The sequence below is a fragment of the Lynx canadensis genome, chromosome D3, assembly GCF_007474595.2.
Source record: "Lynx canadensis isolate LIC74 chromosome D3, mLynCan4.pri.v2, whole genome shotgun sequence".
Taxonomy (NCBI): Eukaryota; Metazoa; Chordata; class Mammalia; order Carnivora; family Felidae; genus Lynx; species Lynx canadensis.
In genome coordinates, this window is record NC_044314.2 from 53,334,696 (window position 1) to 53,348,748 (window position 14,053).

The window sequence follows — 14,053 nt, forward strand, 5'->3', positions numbered from 1 at the left end:
ATCTTGAGGAGGTCCCAGTAGTTCATTTTTGCTTCGGTTTCCCTTGCCTTTGGTGATGTGTCTAGTAAGAAGCTGCTCTGGCCGAGGTCAAAGAGGTTTTGCCTGTTTTCTTCTCTAGGATTTTGATTATTTCCTGTCTCATATTTAGGTCTTTCATCCATTTTGGATTTATTTTGTATATGGTGTAAGAAAGTGGTCCAGTTTCATTTTTCATGTCGCTGTCCAGTTTTCCCAGCACCATTTGCTAAAGAGACTGTCTTTTTTCCATTGGATACTCTTTCCTGCTTTGTCAAAGATTAGTTAGCCTTACATTTGTGGGTTCCTTTCTGGGTTCTCTATTCTGTTCCATTGATCTGTATGTTTTTGTGCCAGTACCGTACTGTCTTGATGATTACAGCTTTGTAATACAGCTCAAAGTCCGGAATTGTGATGCCTCCATCTTTGGTTTTCTTTTTCAACATTACTTTGGCTGTTTGGGATTTTCTGTGGTTCCCTATAAGTTTTAGAATTATAGCTCTGTGAATCTAGCTCTGTGAAGAATGCTGGTGTTATTTTGATAGGGATTGCATTGAATGTGTAGATTACTTTATCGACATTTAGCAATATTTGTTCTTCTGATCCTTGAGCATGGAATGTTTTCCCATTTCTTTGCATCTTCTTCAGTTTCTTACATAAGCTTTCTGTAGTTTTCACTGTACAGATCCAAATCAACGTCTTTGGTTAGGTTGATTTTTAGGTATCTTATGGTTTTTGCTGCAGTTACAAATGGGATCAATTTCCTGATATCTCTTTCTGTTGCTTCGTTATTGGTGTATAGAAATGCAGCCAATTTCTATTTCTTTGATTTTATATCCTGCAACTTTGCTAAATTCATGTATGAGCTCTAGCAGTTTTTTTTGTGGAGTTTTTAGGGTTTTCCATGTAGAGTAAGTATCTTGTCATCTTGGAAGAGTGAAAGTTTGACTTCTTCCTTGCCAATTTGTATGCCTTTTATTTATTTTGTTGTCTGACTGCTGAGGCTACGACTTCCAGTACTATGTTGAACAACAGTTGTGACAGTGGACATCCTTGTTGTGTTCCTGACCTTAGGGGGAAAGCACTCAGTTTTTCCCCATTGAGGATGATAGTTAGCTGTGGGCCTTTCATATAAGGCCTTGTGATGTTGAGATATGTTCTGTCTATCCCACTTTCTTGAGGGTTTTTATCAAGAAAGGGTGCTGTATTTTGTCAGATGCATTTTCTTTCTTTCTTTTTTTTTTTTTAATGTTTATTTATTATTAAGAGACAGAGAGACACAGAGCGTGAGTAGGGAAGGGGTAGAGAGAGGGGGAGACATAGAATCTGAAGTAGGCTCGGCTCTGAGCTGTCAGCACAGAGCCCGACACGAGGCTCAAACTCACAAACTGCGAGATCATGACCTGAGCTGAAGTCGGTCGCTCAACCAACTGAGTGACCCAGGCGCTCCTGTCAGATGCATTTTCTGTATCTATTGAGAGGATCATAGGTTTCTTATCCTTTATTTTATTAATGTTGTGTATCAGGTTGTTGGATTTGTGAATATTGAACCAGTCCTGCAGCCCAGGAGTAAATCCTATTTGATTATAATGAAAATTCTTTTTTTTAATGTTTATTTTTGAGAGGGAGGGAGAGACTGAGCACAAGTGGGAGAGGGGCAGCGAGAGAGGGAGACACAGAATCACAAGCAGGCTCCAGGCTCTGAGCTGTCAGCACAGAGACTGATGCAGGGCTCGAACCCATGAACTGTGAGATCATGTCCTGATTCAAAGTTGGATGCTTAACCAACTGAGCCACCCAGGCACCCCAATGAATAAATCTTTTAACATACTGTTGAATTTGATTTGCCTAGTATCTTGTTGAGAATTTTTGCATCCAGGTTCATCAGGGATATTGGCCTATAACTTTCCTTTTTATTGGGGTCTTTGTTTTTGGAATCAAGGTAATGCTGGCTCCGTAGAATGAGTTTGGAAGCTTTCCTTCCGTTTCTATTTTCTGGAACAGTTTGAGAAGAATAGATATTAACTCTGCTTTAAGCATCTGATAGGATTCCCCTGGGAAGCCATCTGGCCCAGGACTCTTTGTTGGGAGATTTTTGATAACTGATTCAGTTTCTTTGCTGGCTGTGGGCCTGTTCAAATTTTCTATTATCATTTGAATTTTGGTCGTGTGTGTCCATTTCTTCCAGATTGCCCAGTTTGTTGGCATAAAATTTTTCATAGTATTAACAACTGTTTGTATTTCTGTGGTGTTGGTTGTGATCTCTCCTCTTTTGTTACTGATTTTTATCTTTGTGGGTCCTGTCTTTTTGATACGCCTGGCTAGTGGTTTATCAATTTTATTTATTCTTTTCAAAGAACTAGTCTTCAATTTCATTGATCTGTCTACTGGGTTTTTTTGTTTCTATATCATTTATTTCTGCTGTTATCTTTATTATTTTCCTTTTTCTGCTTGTTTTAGACTTTATTTGCTGCTGCTTTTGTAGCTCCTTTAGGCGTGAGGTTAGGTTGTGTATTTGAGACCATTCTTGCTTCTTGAGATAGGCCTGAATAGCAATGTACTTTCCTCTTAGGACTGCCTTTGCTGTATCCCACAGGGTTTCGACTGTCGTGTTTTCATTTTCATTGGCTTCCATGTATTTTTTTTTTAATCTCTTTTTCAATTTCCTGGTTAACCCGTTCATTCTTTAGTAAGATGTTCTTTAACCTCCATGTATTTTTTCCTTTGGTTAATTTCAAGTTTCATAGCATTGTGATCTGAAAATATGCATGGTATGATCTTGATCTTTTTATATCTATCGAGGACTGATTTGTGTGACCCAGGATGTGATCTATTCTGGAGAATATTCCATATGCACTAGAGAAGAATATGTATTCTGCTGTTTTAGGATGAAATGTTCTGAATGTATCTGTTAGGTCCTAATTAATTCTTGACCCTACCTTCCCCCTAATAGGATCTGAAGTGGAAAAGGGGAACTAATTTAACACCTATCTGATAAATAGAAAAAAACGTATAAATGTTACATTAATATACACATATGTTCTTTCATTTAGTCTTAACATTACGCACTTTTTAACATTCTTATTTTATAAATGAGGAAACTGAAATCCTGAAACATTGTTACATTCCAATACTAGAAAGTGGTAGAGGTTTGTAATTATGAACATTAGATTTTGGATACTTCCCCCCCCCCCCCCCCCCCCTTTCTCTCAGACAACTCTGTGACTAACAGTTTAGGCTACAAGTCATTTATTAAAGAATATTCTTTAAAAGTAATTACTGTGTGATGGGTAGACAATGTGTTTAGGAATAAAGTACCATGATAATGTTTGCATTTGGAAACTGTCATTGATTTTTTAAATTCAGGCTTTTAATAAACTTTGGCAGATGGAATATAGTCAACTATAGCCATGTAAAATTTGTGATCGTTAAGCATTTTAACTAAACTAGTCTTAAAGTTCTTTTTTTAAGAAAAATTAAGTCCTATCCAAAACACATTAGTATTTTCCCCACTTTTAGCAACCTCCTAATTTGAACCAACTACCTCTAGTAAAGTGGGGCTTGGAGGAAGCAGAGGAAACATTATTAATAGGAAAGAGATGATAAATCAGCTTTACTTTTTCACTAGTCAGTTCTCTCCAATCTGTTTTTCAGCTTTTAAAATATGATACATAAGATTGGAACTTCATCAGGTTTCTTGCTAGGCAGTGTGTTTCCTTTGATATGTTCAGTACAAATAGGTCAACAAGCAAATTCCCAAAATTACATAGCCGTTACATGGAGGAAAAAAACAAGCGTTTTTGTATAGATTATCAGCAACTAGTTCTATTTATGTACGTATGTTTGTATGTATTTTCTTTTTTTTAATTTAAATTTTATTTAGTTAACATACAGTACAATATTGGTTTCAGGAGTAAAATTCAGTGATTCATCACTTACATACAACACCCAGTGCTCATCATAAGTGTCTTCGTTAAGTACCACTCTAGCCCATCTTGCACCCACCTCCCTCCGTCAACCCATATATATGTCTTTTCTCTATCATTAAGAGTCTCTTGTTTGTTTCCCTCTCTTTTCTAGTCCTGTTTAATGAGTGGTAGAAAGCTGTGTATTACTGCTTCATGTAAAGTGCCTGAGTGCTTGTCCTTGACAGAGGAGCTAAACCATAGACAGCCAATGCTAAATCTGAGAACCTAAGATAAGCTTTTAAGTAATTCCTTTTTTTTTAAATGCTTATTTATTTATTTTTGAGAAGGAGGAAAAGGGAGAGAGAGACTGTGTGTGAGTTGCAGGAGGGAAATATAGAGGGAGAGAGAGAATCCCAAGTAGACTCCACACTGTCAGCACAGAGCCCAGCATGGGGCTTGATCTCATGAACCATGAGATCATGACCTGAGCCAAAATCAATGGTCAGACACTCAACCGACTGAGCCACCCAGATGCCCCCATTGAAGTCATTCTAATATGTAACTTTTAAGGATGTGTTAAAAGCCATAATGTCAAATGCTTTTTTTTTGAACTTTTATTATTAATTACTTCTATAAGATGATGATCACTGGTGACAATATAATTCACTTTCAGAAGTTTATTTTAATAGATGAAGAAGCCATTTGTGACTAGAACCAAGATAAATTAAGTGATCATTTAATAAGTGTACAAGTAGTAATTATATCATTTGGCACATATGCTTTAATGATTTTGAAAATATTTATACCTGTTTTAGTCCATTCCAGTGATTAATGGAAGAGAATTACAGAATCCTCTCATTGTTCAACTTTGTGATCAGTGGGACAATCCAGCACCTGTACCACAGGTCAAAATAAGTCTTGTGAAAGCTAACAATTTAAAGGTAAGTTTTAAAACATCCTTACATAATTTTCATCTACTTAAAATTTTGGGTTTCATTGTCATAATGTTATTAGATAGATGTCATATTTTTAAACACATAGTCTTACATAACCTTGATTATTGCTTAGTTTAAATCACCTTAAAGATTTTTCATAATTATTTTGAGGAACTAAACTTCATATCTTGCAAGCAATGTAATAAGGGGCAGTATTCTACAGTTATGATTCTTTCCTTTTTTTTTTTTAATTTTTTTTTTTTAACGCTTATTTATTTTTGAGACAGAGAGAGACAGAATATGAACGGGGGAGGGTCAGAGAGAGGGAGACACAGAATCTGAAACAGGCCCCAGGCTCTGAGCTGTTAGCACAGAGCCCGACGCGGGGCTTGAACTCACGGGCCGCGAGATCACGACCTGAGCCGAAGTTGGCCGCTTAACCGACTGAGCCACTCAGGCGCCCCAGTTATGATTCTTTCAATACTAGTATGTATTTGGATTTCAGATTAGAATGAATAGATGACACTGAGAAAGTGAGTAAAGGCAAATATAGTGGCCTACAATATGGGTTAAGGAATAGGCATTACTTGGGAAACTTAAGCTAAAGGTGATCAAAAAGCATCATGTGAGTACCTGTCCTCCATACCTTATGGAGTGCTACCAGGGCCTGGGCATAGCTGCTAGACTTATACTGAGTTATATTCTAGGATATGGGGCAAGCATGAGTATCGCCTTGTAATGTTTGGGGGCAAACATTGTGCTTAATACCAAGAAGTCCTAGATTAGGTACCACCTGTTTACACGAGCACTGGGATTGCCAGCTTCTTGGGTTCTAGTGGGAACTTGGGGTGCCTGGTACAGAGTTGGAGGCCCTCCTGTGAGGGGAAATGGGAGAAGCTGCTTGTCCCTTGCAAAGTTGTATTGTGACATAGTCCCTCCTGATGAAGTCAATTAATTTGTCCCAGTCAGGTTGTTACCAGGCAGCACAGAGACAATTCCTGGGGTTGTCTTCAGCCAGGTTTAAGTATCCTTCTATGAACATTTTATCATTTTAGTGGATAAAAACAGTTGAGATTATGTAAATGTTCAGTTGTTTTAAAAATAATCCATTAATTCAATAAGAACTCGTAACAGGTTTCTAGGACCTGACACGTTGATCTTAAAAGTCATATGGGAAATTAAAATGCCAAGAATGGCTTGGGATCCACATAGACTTATTTTCATAGTAAAATAGTTAGGGTCAGTCTTTCTGTTAAGAAAGACTGTGGTATTGCTGCTATACACCCGGAAGTAGAAGACATGCTTCTTGGGCTTAGCAACAAGAATTTAGGACCCAGATGGAAGAAATACTTTGAGAAAGATGAGTTGAGAGGTAAATGGATCAAAGGGTAAATGAGATAAGTAAAATAAATGAATTTATTTTGTCATTTTGATTGTGCCTTCTCATTTTCGCCTGTTGCTTTTTTGCATGTACCTACCATATTACCTAACTTTTAGGTTCCATTAAGCAGAAATGGACATCAGAGCTTAGGAAAGAGTCTGATATCCTGCTACAACAGTTTACAAATTCACTTTTGTTGTCAGTGTTTGCGTTTAGGAGAGTTAAACTGATTATTTTCTACCACAAATAAGAATATTAGTCTAGTTTCACAGAAGTATTTGTAGAAGGCTGAGAGATTCTTTTAACCAGTGATGAGTACCATTGATTTTTATTCATTGGAAAGTGAAAGCTTGGTTGTCACTAAGAAGATAGTGTTGCAACAGAGGTCTAAGGAACACGTCTGAGTAAACATGAGGAGAAAGATGAGTAACAATGGACATGTTATCTTGATGCCTTGACTTAAATGTATATTTATGTTTATTTCACCTGTGCCATTCCCCCACCCCACCTCCTCAGCCCCTATTTTGGAATGTACCTTCAGTGTTTGTATAACCAACCTTCACTTGAAATATCATTGCTGTTGAAGCAGTGAGCATTGAATTCTGCAACTTAGTAACTGAAATACACTAAATTATAGTTTAATTGATCAAGATGAGAAGTTGTCCTTTGGGTTAAGTAATTATATATTACATTATTTCTACTAGTTCAGATTAGGAAATCAAAGATTGTAGAAGTGTGTGCAAGTACAAATTTTAAAATAGTAATGGAGGAAAAGAACATTGTAATAGGGGAAAAGAATTTGTTCTCTAGAATTGTCTAATTAACCGTTTTGTTTTGTTTTGTTTTTAGCTTACTCCTTCAAACCAACAACATAAAACAGATGAAAGGGGCAGGGCTAATTTGGGAGTGTTCAGTGTTTATGCCCCTAGGTAAGAACCAAAAGTTTGATAATTATTAGTCATATAAAAATTGAGTTTTCTTATTCCTTGCCGAAGTTAAGAGTAATAATTAGCCTTCTATTTAGTGTTAGGTAGTAGATGGAACTGAACAGGAGTAGAGACATTTTGTAAATGAGTTTAACTTTGTATAAGTTGTCCTAATTTTTAAGCTATAACTATAATGTAATTAGAACTCTTTGTCTCTCTTTTTTCTCCCTCCTGTTAGAGGAGAACATGTGATGCAGGTTAGAGCCATTTATAACAAAAGTAACATAGAAGGACCTATAATTAAGTTAATGATTCTTCCGGACCCTGAAAAACCTATTCGTCTCAATATTAAATATGACAAAGATGCTTCCTTTTTAGCAGGGGGTATTTTCACTGGTGAGTAAGTCACAAATTTCAAATAGATTTGTAATGATAATTGCATTTTACACTAGTGGAATAAATTATTTATTTTAGATATTCAGCATGATAAAAAACAAGCCTGCATAGCATTTTAAATGGCAAAGAAAATGTTTGATTTAACTATATCTTCTTTCATCTCTATTGTACATTTGCTTAATGGTCAAGAATGAACGGAAAGTTTGTACATAAGCTGAGAGCCTGTGGTTATGGAGTTTGTGTTTGTTCATTCACTGGATTGTGAAGTTCTGCAAAAGGAGGATGGCAAGAACTGTGGCAGTTCTATTAAATAGGTTGTAATGTCATCTTCAACCAAATAGAACCAGGATTCTTTAACTTAATTTGGATGAAAACATCAGAATTTATTATTAAAGCTATTTCAGAACAAAAAACATTTCCTAAATACCTGCGATGTCCAGACACTGTATTGGGCTCTTGGTTCCAATAATGAATACAACAATTGCCAATGAGTTCTGTCTACTGTAGAAAACACTTAAGTAAGCAGATAATTTCAGTGTAGTCTGGCAGTGTAGTCTTCCTGTTTTCAATAGGAAATGGTATTTACTTTATATGGGTAATTTTCTTGAAGACTTTGTTTTCTTAAAGGGATGAATTCCTATACATAGTTATAAGCAGTAGAAACAAGCAGACCAAAAAGTTTAGATTATAAAATTAATAGTTTTTAATAATTGTTACATATATACATAGCCTTTATACTCATAATTTTAAGTCTGTTTCAAGAGGTAAGACCTATTTCCTGTCATTAAAAAACTATATCCATCAGGGGTGCCTGGGTGGCTCAGTCGGTTGAGCATCCTACTCTTGGTTTCAGCTCAGGTTATGATCTCACGGTTTGTGGGTTCTAGCCCCACGTTAGTCTCTAAGCTGCTGGTGCGGAGCCTGCTTGGGATTCATTGATTCATTCATTCATTTTCTCTCTCTTTCTCTCTCTCTCTCTCTCCCCGTCTCTCCCCCTCCCTCCATCACTCCCCCTCCCTCCGTCACTCTCCCCCTCTCCCCCCTTCTGCCCCTCCCCCACTCACATGCTTGTGCACACTTGCACTTTCTCTCTCTCTCCCTCCTTCCCTCCCTCCCTCTAAGTACGCAAAACTTTAAAAAATTATACCCATCATATGGGTGCCAAGTGAATAAAACCGTAAAATATACACTGAATTCTCAGAATACATAAAGCACATGGATTTATGACCAGTTGCCTTATTCTGTGTTGCTGAGTATCCACAGTCTAACCTTTTTGGTCTTGCATGGTAGAACTTCTAGCAAGGCAGATTGTGAAAATAAGGCAAAGGATTAATAATAGTAAAGATGTATGTGTTAGATTTCTGGAAGAGATTTAGCATTAGAGTTGTCTGTCAGGATTAATACATTTTTATAGACAGATTATTGGGGAATGCTGATTACAGAATGGTTTTGTTTTCTTCAGAATTTCATTATTAACATTTAAACAAAATGTACACTTTAAGACGTACGGTTATTTAACCAAATTCATTAAGTGGACTAGGAAATAATTTTTTAATATTCACCATGACAGATTTTATGATTACTGTTATTTCTGAAGATGACAGTATCATCAAAAATATTAATCCAGCACGTATTTCCATGAAAATGTGGCAGCTGTCTAACAGTGGGAACCGACCACCAGCAAATGTAAGTTCTGGGGAAGCATTTTTAGAAGTTAAAATTAACTCTTACATTTAACTTAAATGTAATTTAATGCAAGAATGCAGTCTGTATATACTGAAGAACTACACATTAACCCACTTCATTACTTGAGATATGTATGTATATATGAGTATATTAGAATATGTTTCAAAATTAAGTGTTGATTCTTTTGAAAAAGAGTAGCCTACATTGTGATATTCCTTGAACTTTAAGATATTTTACACTTTAAAATTACCTAAAGGACAGGGACACCAGGGTGGCTCAGTCAGTTAAGCAGCGGACTTCAGCTCAGGTCATTATCTTGCAGTTTGTGAGTTCGAGCCCTGTGTCAGGCTCTGTGCTGACAGCTCGAAGCCTGGAGCCTGCTTTGGATTCTGTGTCTGTCTCTCTCTCCATCCGTCCCTACCTCCCTCCCTCTCCCTCTCTCTGTCTCCCTCCCTCCCTCTCCTCTCTCTCTCTCTCTCTCTCTCTCTCTCTCTCAAAATTAAATAAACATTTAAAAAAATTCTAAAGGACAGTGGCACTGTTAAATACCACTAAGAGATAATATATAAAATGAGACAGTAAAGAGATGTGATGATACACTTACAGGTTACAGGAGGGAGGGTAGAGTGGTGAGAATAGTTGAGGGTCTAAGCAGCACACTCCAATAGAAATATAATACAAGTCACACATAATATTTATATTTTTCTAGTGGATACATTAAAAGAGTAAAAAGAAAGAAGTAAAATTAATTTTAAAGTAGTTTTAACCTAACATCAAGTTATCATTTAAACATGTACTCAGTATTTAAAGTTTATTAATGAGATTTTACATTCTTTTATGTTACCAGTCTTTGAAATTTCGTGTGTATTTTATGCTTACACCACCTTTCAGTTTGATCCAGATATATTTCAAGTGCTTAGTAGCCACATGGAGCTTTAACTAGATTCCTTAATTTATACTGTCAGTCCCATCAGGCTGCTATTACCATGTCACCCCCACAGAGATCTTTTGTGTACCTTTTACATGGTATGTCACAGGGGTGCCTGGGTGGCTCAATCAGTTAAGCATCCGACTTCAGCTGAGGTCATGATCTCACGGTTCATGGGTTCAAGCCCTGAGTCAGGCTCTGTGCTGACAGCTCAGAGGCTCGAGACTGCTTCAGATTCTGTGTCTCCCTCTGTCTATGCTCCTTTGCTGCTCACACTCTGTCTCTCTCTCTCAAAAATAAACATTAAAAAAAATTTTTTTTAATGGTTGTCCCCATGATTAATCTCATTATTGAATCTTAAATGCATTGTAGGGGCGCCTGGGTGGCTCAGTCGGTTAAGCATCCGACTTTGGCTCGGGTTGTGATTTCATGGTTCGTGAGTTCAAGCCCCACATTGGGCTCTGTGCTGACAGCTCGGAGCCTGGAGCCTGCTTCTGATTCTGTTTCCCTTTCTCTCTGCCCTTCCCCTGCTCATGCTCTCTCAAAAATAAATAAATGTAAAAAAAAATTGTTTTAATTTTAATGCATTGTAAAGATATATATGTATAGCTGTGTGTGTATGTATTTATAAATCCAGATGTGATCTGTTATTTGCGTTTAGTGGAAATATAAAGGTTTCATCCTGATTTCTCCCTCCCCTCCTTCTCTCCTACTTCCTTTCTAGGCAGAAACATTTAGTTGTAATAAAATAAAAGATAATGACAAAGAAGATGGCTGCTTCTACTTCAGGTACTTCTCAAGTCATTTCATATTTTTATGCATAATTTGTTATAAAGTGATTTCAGCCTTGATGATGTTTGTCTGGCTCAGCTGGGGGAAAAGTAATTTATGATTGAAAAGAAAATGTTAGTGTTTTAATTTTTCTCAGGAATTATTTTGAGAAAATAAGTATTTTGTTTGTAAGCTTTGTAAAATGGTTTGGGGAAGGATTGTTGTGATGGTTATATTAACTTTCAAAACTAGGATCAGAAAAATTTACATTATGTTGCCAGAGCACTTTATAATATATACATTTCTATAGTTCAAAACTTAAAAGGTATGAAGTAAAATAGGTAACTGAACTAGTTTTGTTTTTGGTTTTTTTTTTTTTTTTTTTAGTTTTACTAAATTACTTTGGATTGAATTCACTTGAATTGTTGCTTTTGTTTTCTGGACCTCTGCTGTGAAATATGAAAATTGTTTGCTTTTTTTTTTTTTTTTTTTTCCTCAAGTTAGTTAAAGTACAGTGTACTCTTGGCTTCAGTAGTAGAATCCAGTGATTGATGACTTACATATAACACCCAGTGCTCATCCCAACAAGTGCCCTCCTTAATGTCCATCACCCATTTTCCCCACCCCTCACCCCCCACACCCCCATTAAACCTCAGTTCTCTGTATTTAACAGTCTCTTATGGTTTGCCTCCCTCTCTGTTCGTATCTTATTTTTGCTTCCCTTCCCCTATAATCATCTTTTAGTTTCTCCAGTTTACCTATGAGTGAAATCATGTGATATCTGTCTTTCTCTAACTTATTTCACTTAGCCTAATATCCTATGGTTCCATCCACATTGTTGCAAATGGCAAGATTTCATTTTTTTCATCACCGAGTAGTATTCCATATATAGATAGATAGATAGATAGATAGATAGATAGATAGATAGATAGATATGTTGATGGACATTTGGGCTTTTTCCATAATTTGGCTATTGTTGATAGTGCTGCTATAAACAGTGATGTTCATGTGCCCCTTTGAATCAGCATTTTTGTATCCTTTGAATAAATTCCTAGTACTGGAATTGCTGGGTCATAGGGTAGTTCTGTTTAATTTTTTGAGGAACCTCCCCGTGTTTTCCAAAGTGACTGCACCAGTTTACATTCCCACCAACAGTGCAAAAGTGTTCTCCTTTCTCCATATCTTGCCAACATCTGTTGTTTCCTGAGTTAATTTTAGCCATTCAGACAGGTGTCATTTGGTATCTCATTGTGGTTTCGATTTGTATTTCTCTGATAATGAGCAGTGTTGAGCATCTTTTCATATGTCTGTGTGCCATCTGGATGTCTTCTTTCGAAAAGCGTCTATTCCTGTCTTTTGCCCATTTCTTCACTGGATCATTTGTGGGTTTTTTGGATGTTGAGTTTGGTAAGTTCTTTATAGATTTTGGATACTAATCCTTTATCTGATACATCATTTCCAAATATCTTCTCCCATTCCATTGGTTGCCTTTTAATTTTGCTGATTGTTTCCTTTGCTGTGCAGAAGGCTTTTTATCTTGATGACGTCTCAGTAGTTCATTTTTGCTTTTGTTTCCTTTGACTCTGGAGACCTGTCAATAAGAAATTGCTGCAGCTGAGGTCAGAGAGGTTGTTGCCTGTTTTCTAGGATTTTGATTATTTCCTGTTTCACATTTAGGTCTTTCATCCATTTTGGATTTATTTTTGTATATGGTGTAAGAAAGTGGTCCATTTTCATTCTTCTGCATGTCGCTGTCCAGTTCTCCCAGCACCATTTACTAAAGAGACTGTCTTTTTTTTCCATTGAATATTCTTCCCTGCTTTGTCAAAGATTAGTTGGCCACATATTTGTGGGTCTGTTTCTGGGTTCTCTATTCCATTGATCTATGTGTCTGTTTTGTGTCAATACCATAATTGTCCTTATGATTATAGCTTTGTAATACCAGTTAAAGTCTGGGTTTGTGATGCTTTCTGCCTTGGCTTTCTTTTTCAACATTACTTTGGCTATTCGGGGTCTTTTGTGGTTCCATACAAATTTTAGGATTGTTTGTTCTAGCTCTGAGAAGAATGCTGGTGTTATTTTGATAGGGATTGTATTGAATGTGTAGATGGCTTTGGATAGTATCAACATTTTAACGATATTTGTTCTTCTAATCCATGAGCATGGAATGTTTTTCCATTTCTTTGTGTCTTCTTCAATTTCTTTCATAAGCTTTCTATTGTTTATTGCTAGGTATTTTACGTTTTTTGGTGCAATTGTAAATGGGATCAATTACCTAATATAATCTCTCTTTCCCTTCATTATGGGTGTATAGAAATGCAACCGATTTCTGTACTTTGATTTAACATCCTGCGACTTTGCTGAATTCATGGATCAGCTCTAGCAGTTTTTTTGGTGGAGTCTTTTGGGTTTTCCATGTAGACTAAGTATTGTGTCATCTTGGAAGAGTGAAAGTTTGACTTCTTCCTTTCCAATTTGTATGCCTTGTATTTCACTTTGTTGTCTGCTGAGGCTAGACTTCCAACACTATGCTAAACAACAGTGGTGACAGTGGACATCCCTGTTGTGTTCCTAATCTCAGGGGGAAAGCACTCTGTTGTTCCCATTGAGGATGATGATTAGCTGTGGGCCTTTCACATATGGCTTTTATGATGTTAAGTATGTTCCTTGTATCCCTACGTTCTTGAGGGTTTTTGTCAAGAAAGGATGCTGTATTTTGTCAAATGCTTTTTCTGCATCTATTGAGAGGATCATACGGTTCTTATCCTTTATTAATGTGCACGTTTTTGGATTTGTGAATATTGAACCCGCCCTGCAGCTCAGGAATAAATCCCATTTGATCATAGTAAATAATTCTTTTAATTTACTGTTGAATTCGGTTTACTAGTAGCTTGTTGGGAATTTTTTTTTTTTTTTTTTTTTAATTTTTTTTTTCAACGTTTATTTATTTTTGGGACAGAGAGAGACAGAGCATGAACGGGGGAGGGGCAGAGAGAGAGGGAGACACAGAATCGGAAACAGGCTCCAGGCTCTGAGCCATCAGCCCAGAGCCTGACGCGGGGCTCGAACTCACGGAGCGTGAGATCGTGACCTGGCTGAAGTCGGAC

General features: G+C 36.8%; 1 protein-coding gene across 2 annotated transcripts in view; it reads left to right on the forward strand.

The window, feature by feature from the left end:
- The window catches only part of SMCHD1 (structural maintenance of chromosomes flexible hinge domain containing 1), a 158,691-nt gene that overhangs the window by 85,285 nt on the left and 59,353 nt on the right, over nucleotides 1–14,053 (forward strand). For both annotated transcript variants that reach the window (XM_030335646.1, XM_030335647.1), the window contains 5 exons: nucleotides 4,739–4,864; nucleotides 7,089–7,168; nucleotides 7,404–7,561; nucleotides 9,132–9,247; nucleotides 10,900–10,964. In XM_030335646.1, coding sequence (XP_030191506.1) covers nucleotides 4,739–4,864; nucleotides 7,089–7,168; nucleotides 7,404–7,561; nucleotides 9,132–9,247; nucleotides 10,900–10,964 — 545 coding nt within the window. The remainder of the gene's footprint in view (nucleotides 1–4,738; nucleotides 4,865–7,088; nucleotides 7,169–7,403; nucleotides 7,562–9,131; nucleotides 9,248–10,899; nucleotides 10,965–14,053) is intronic.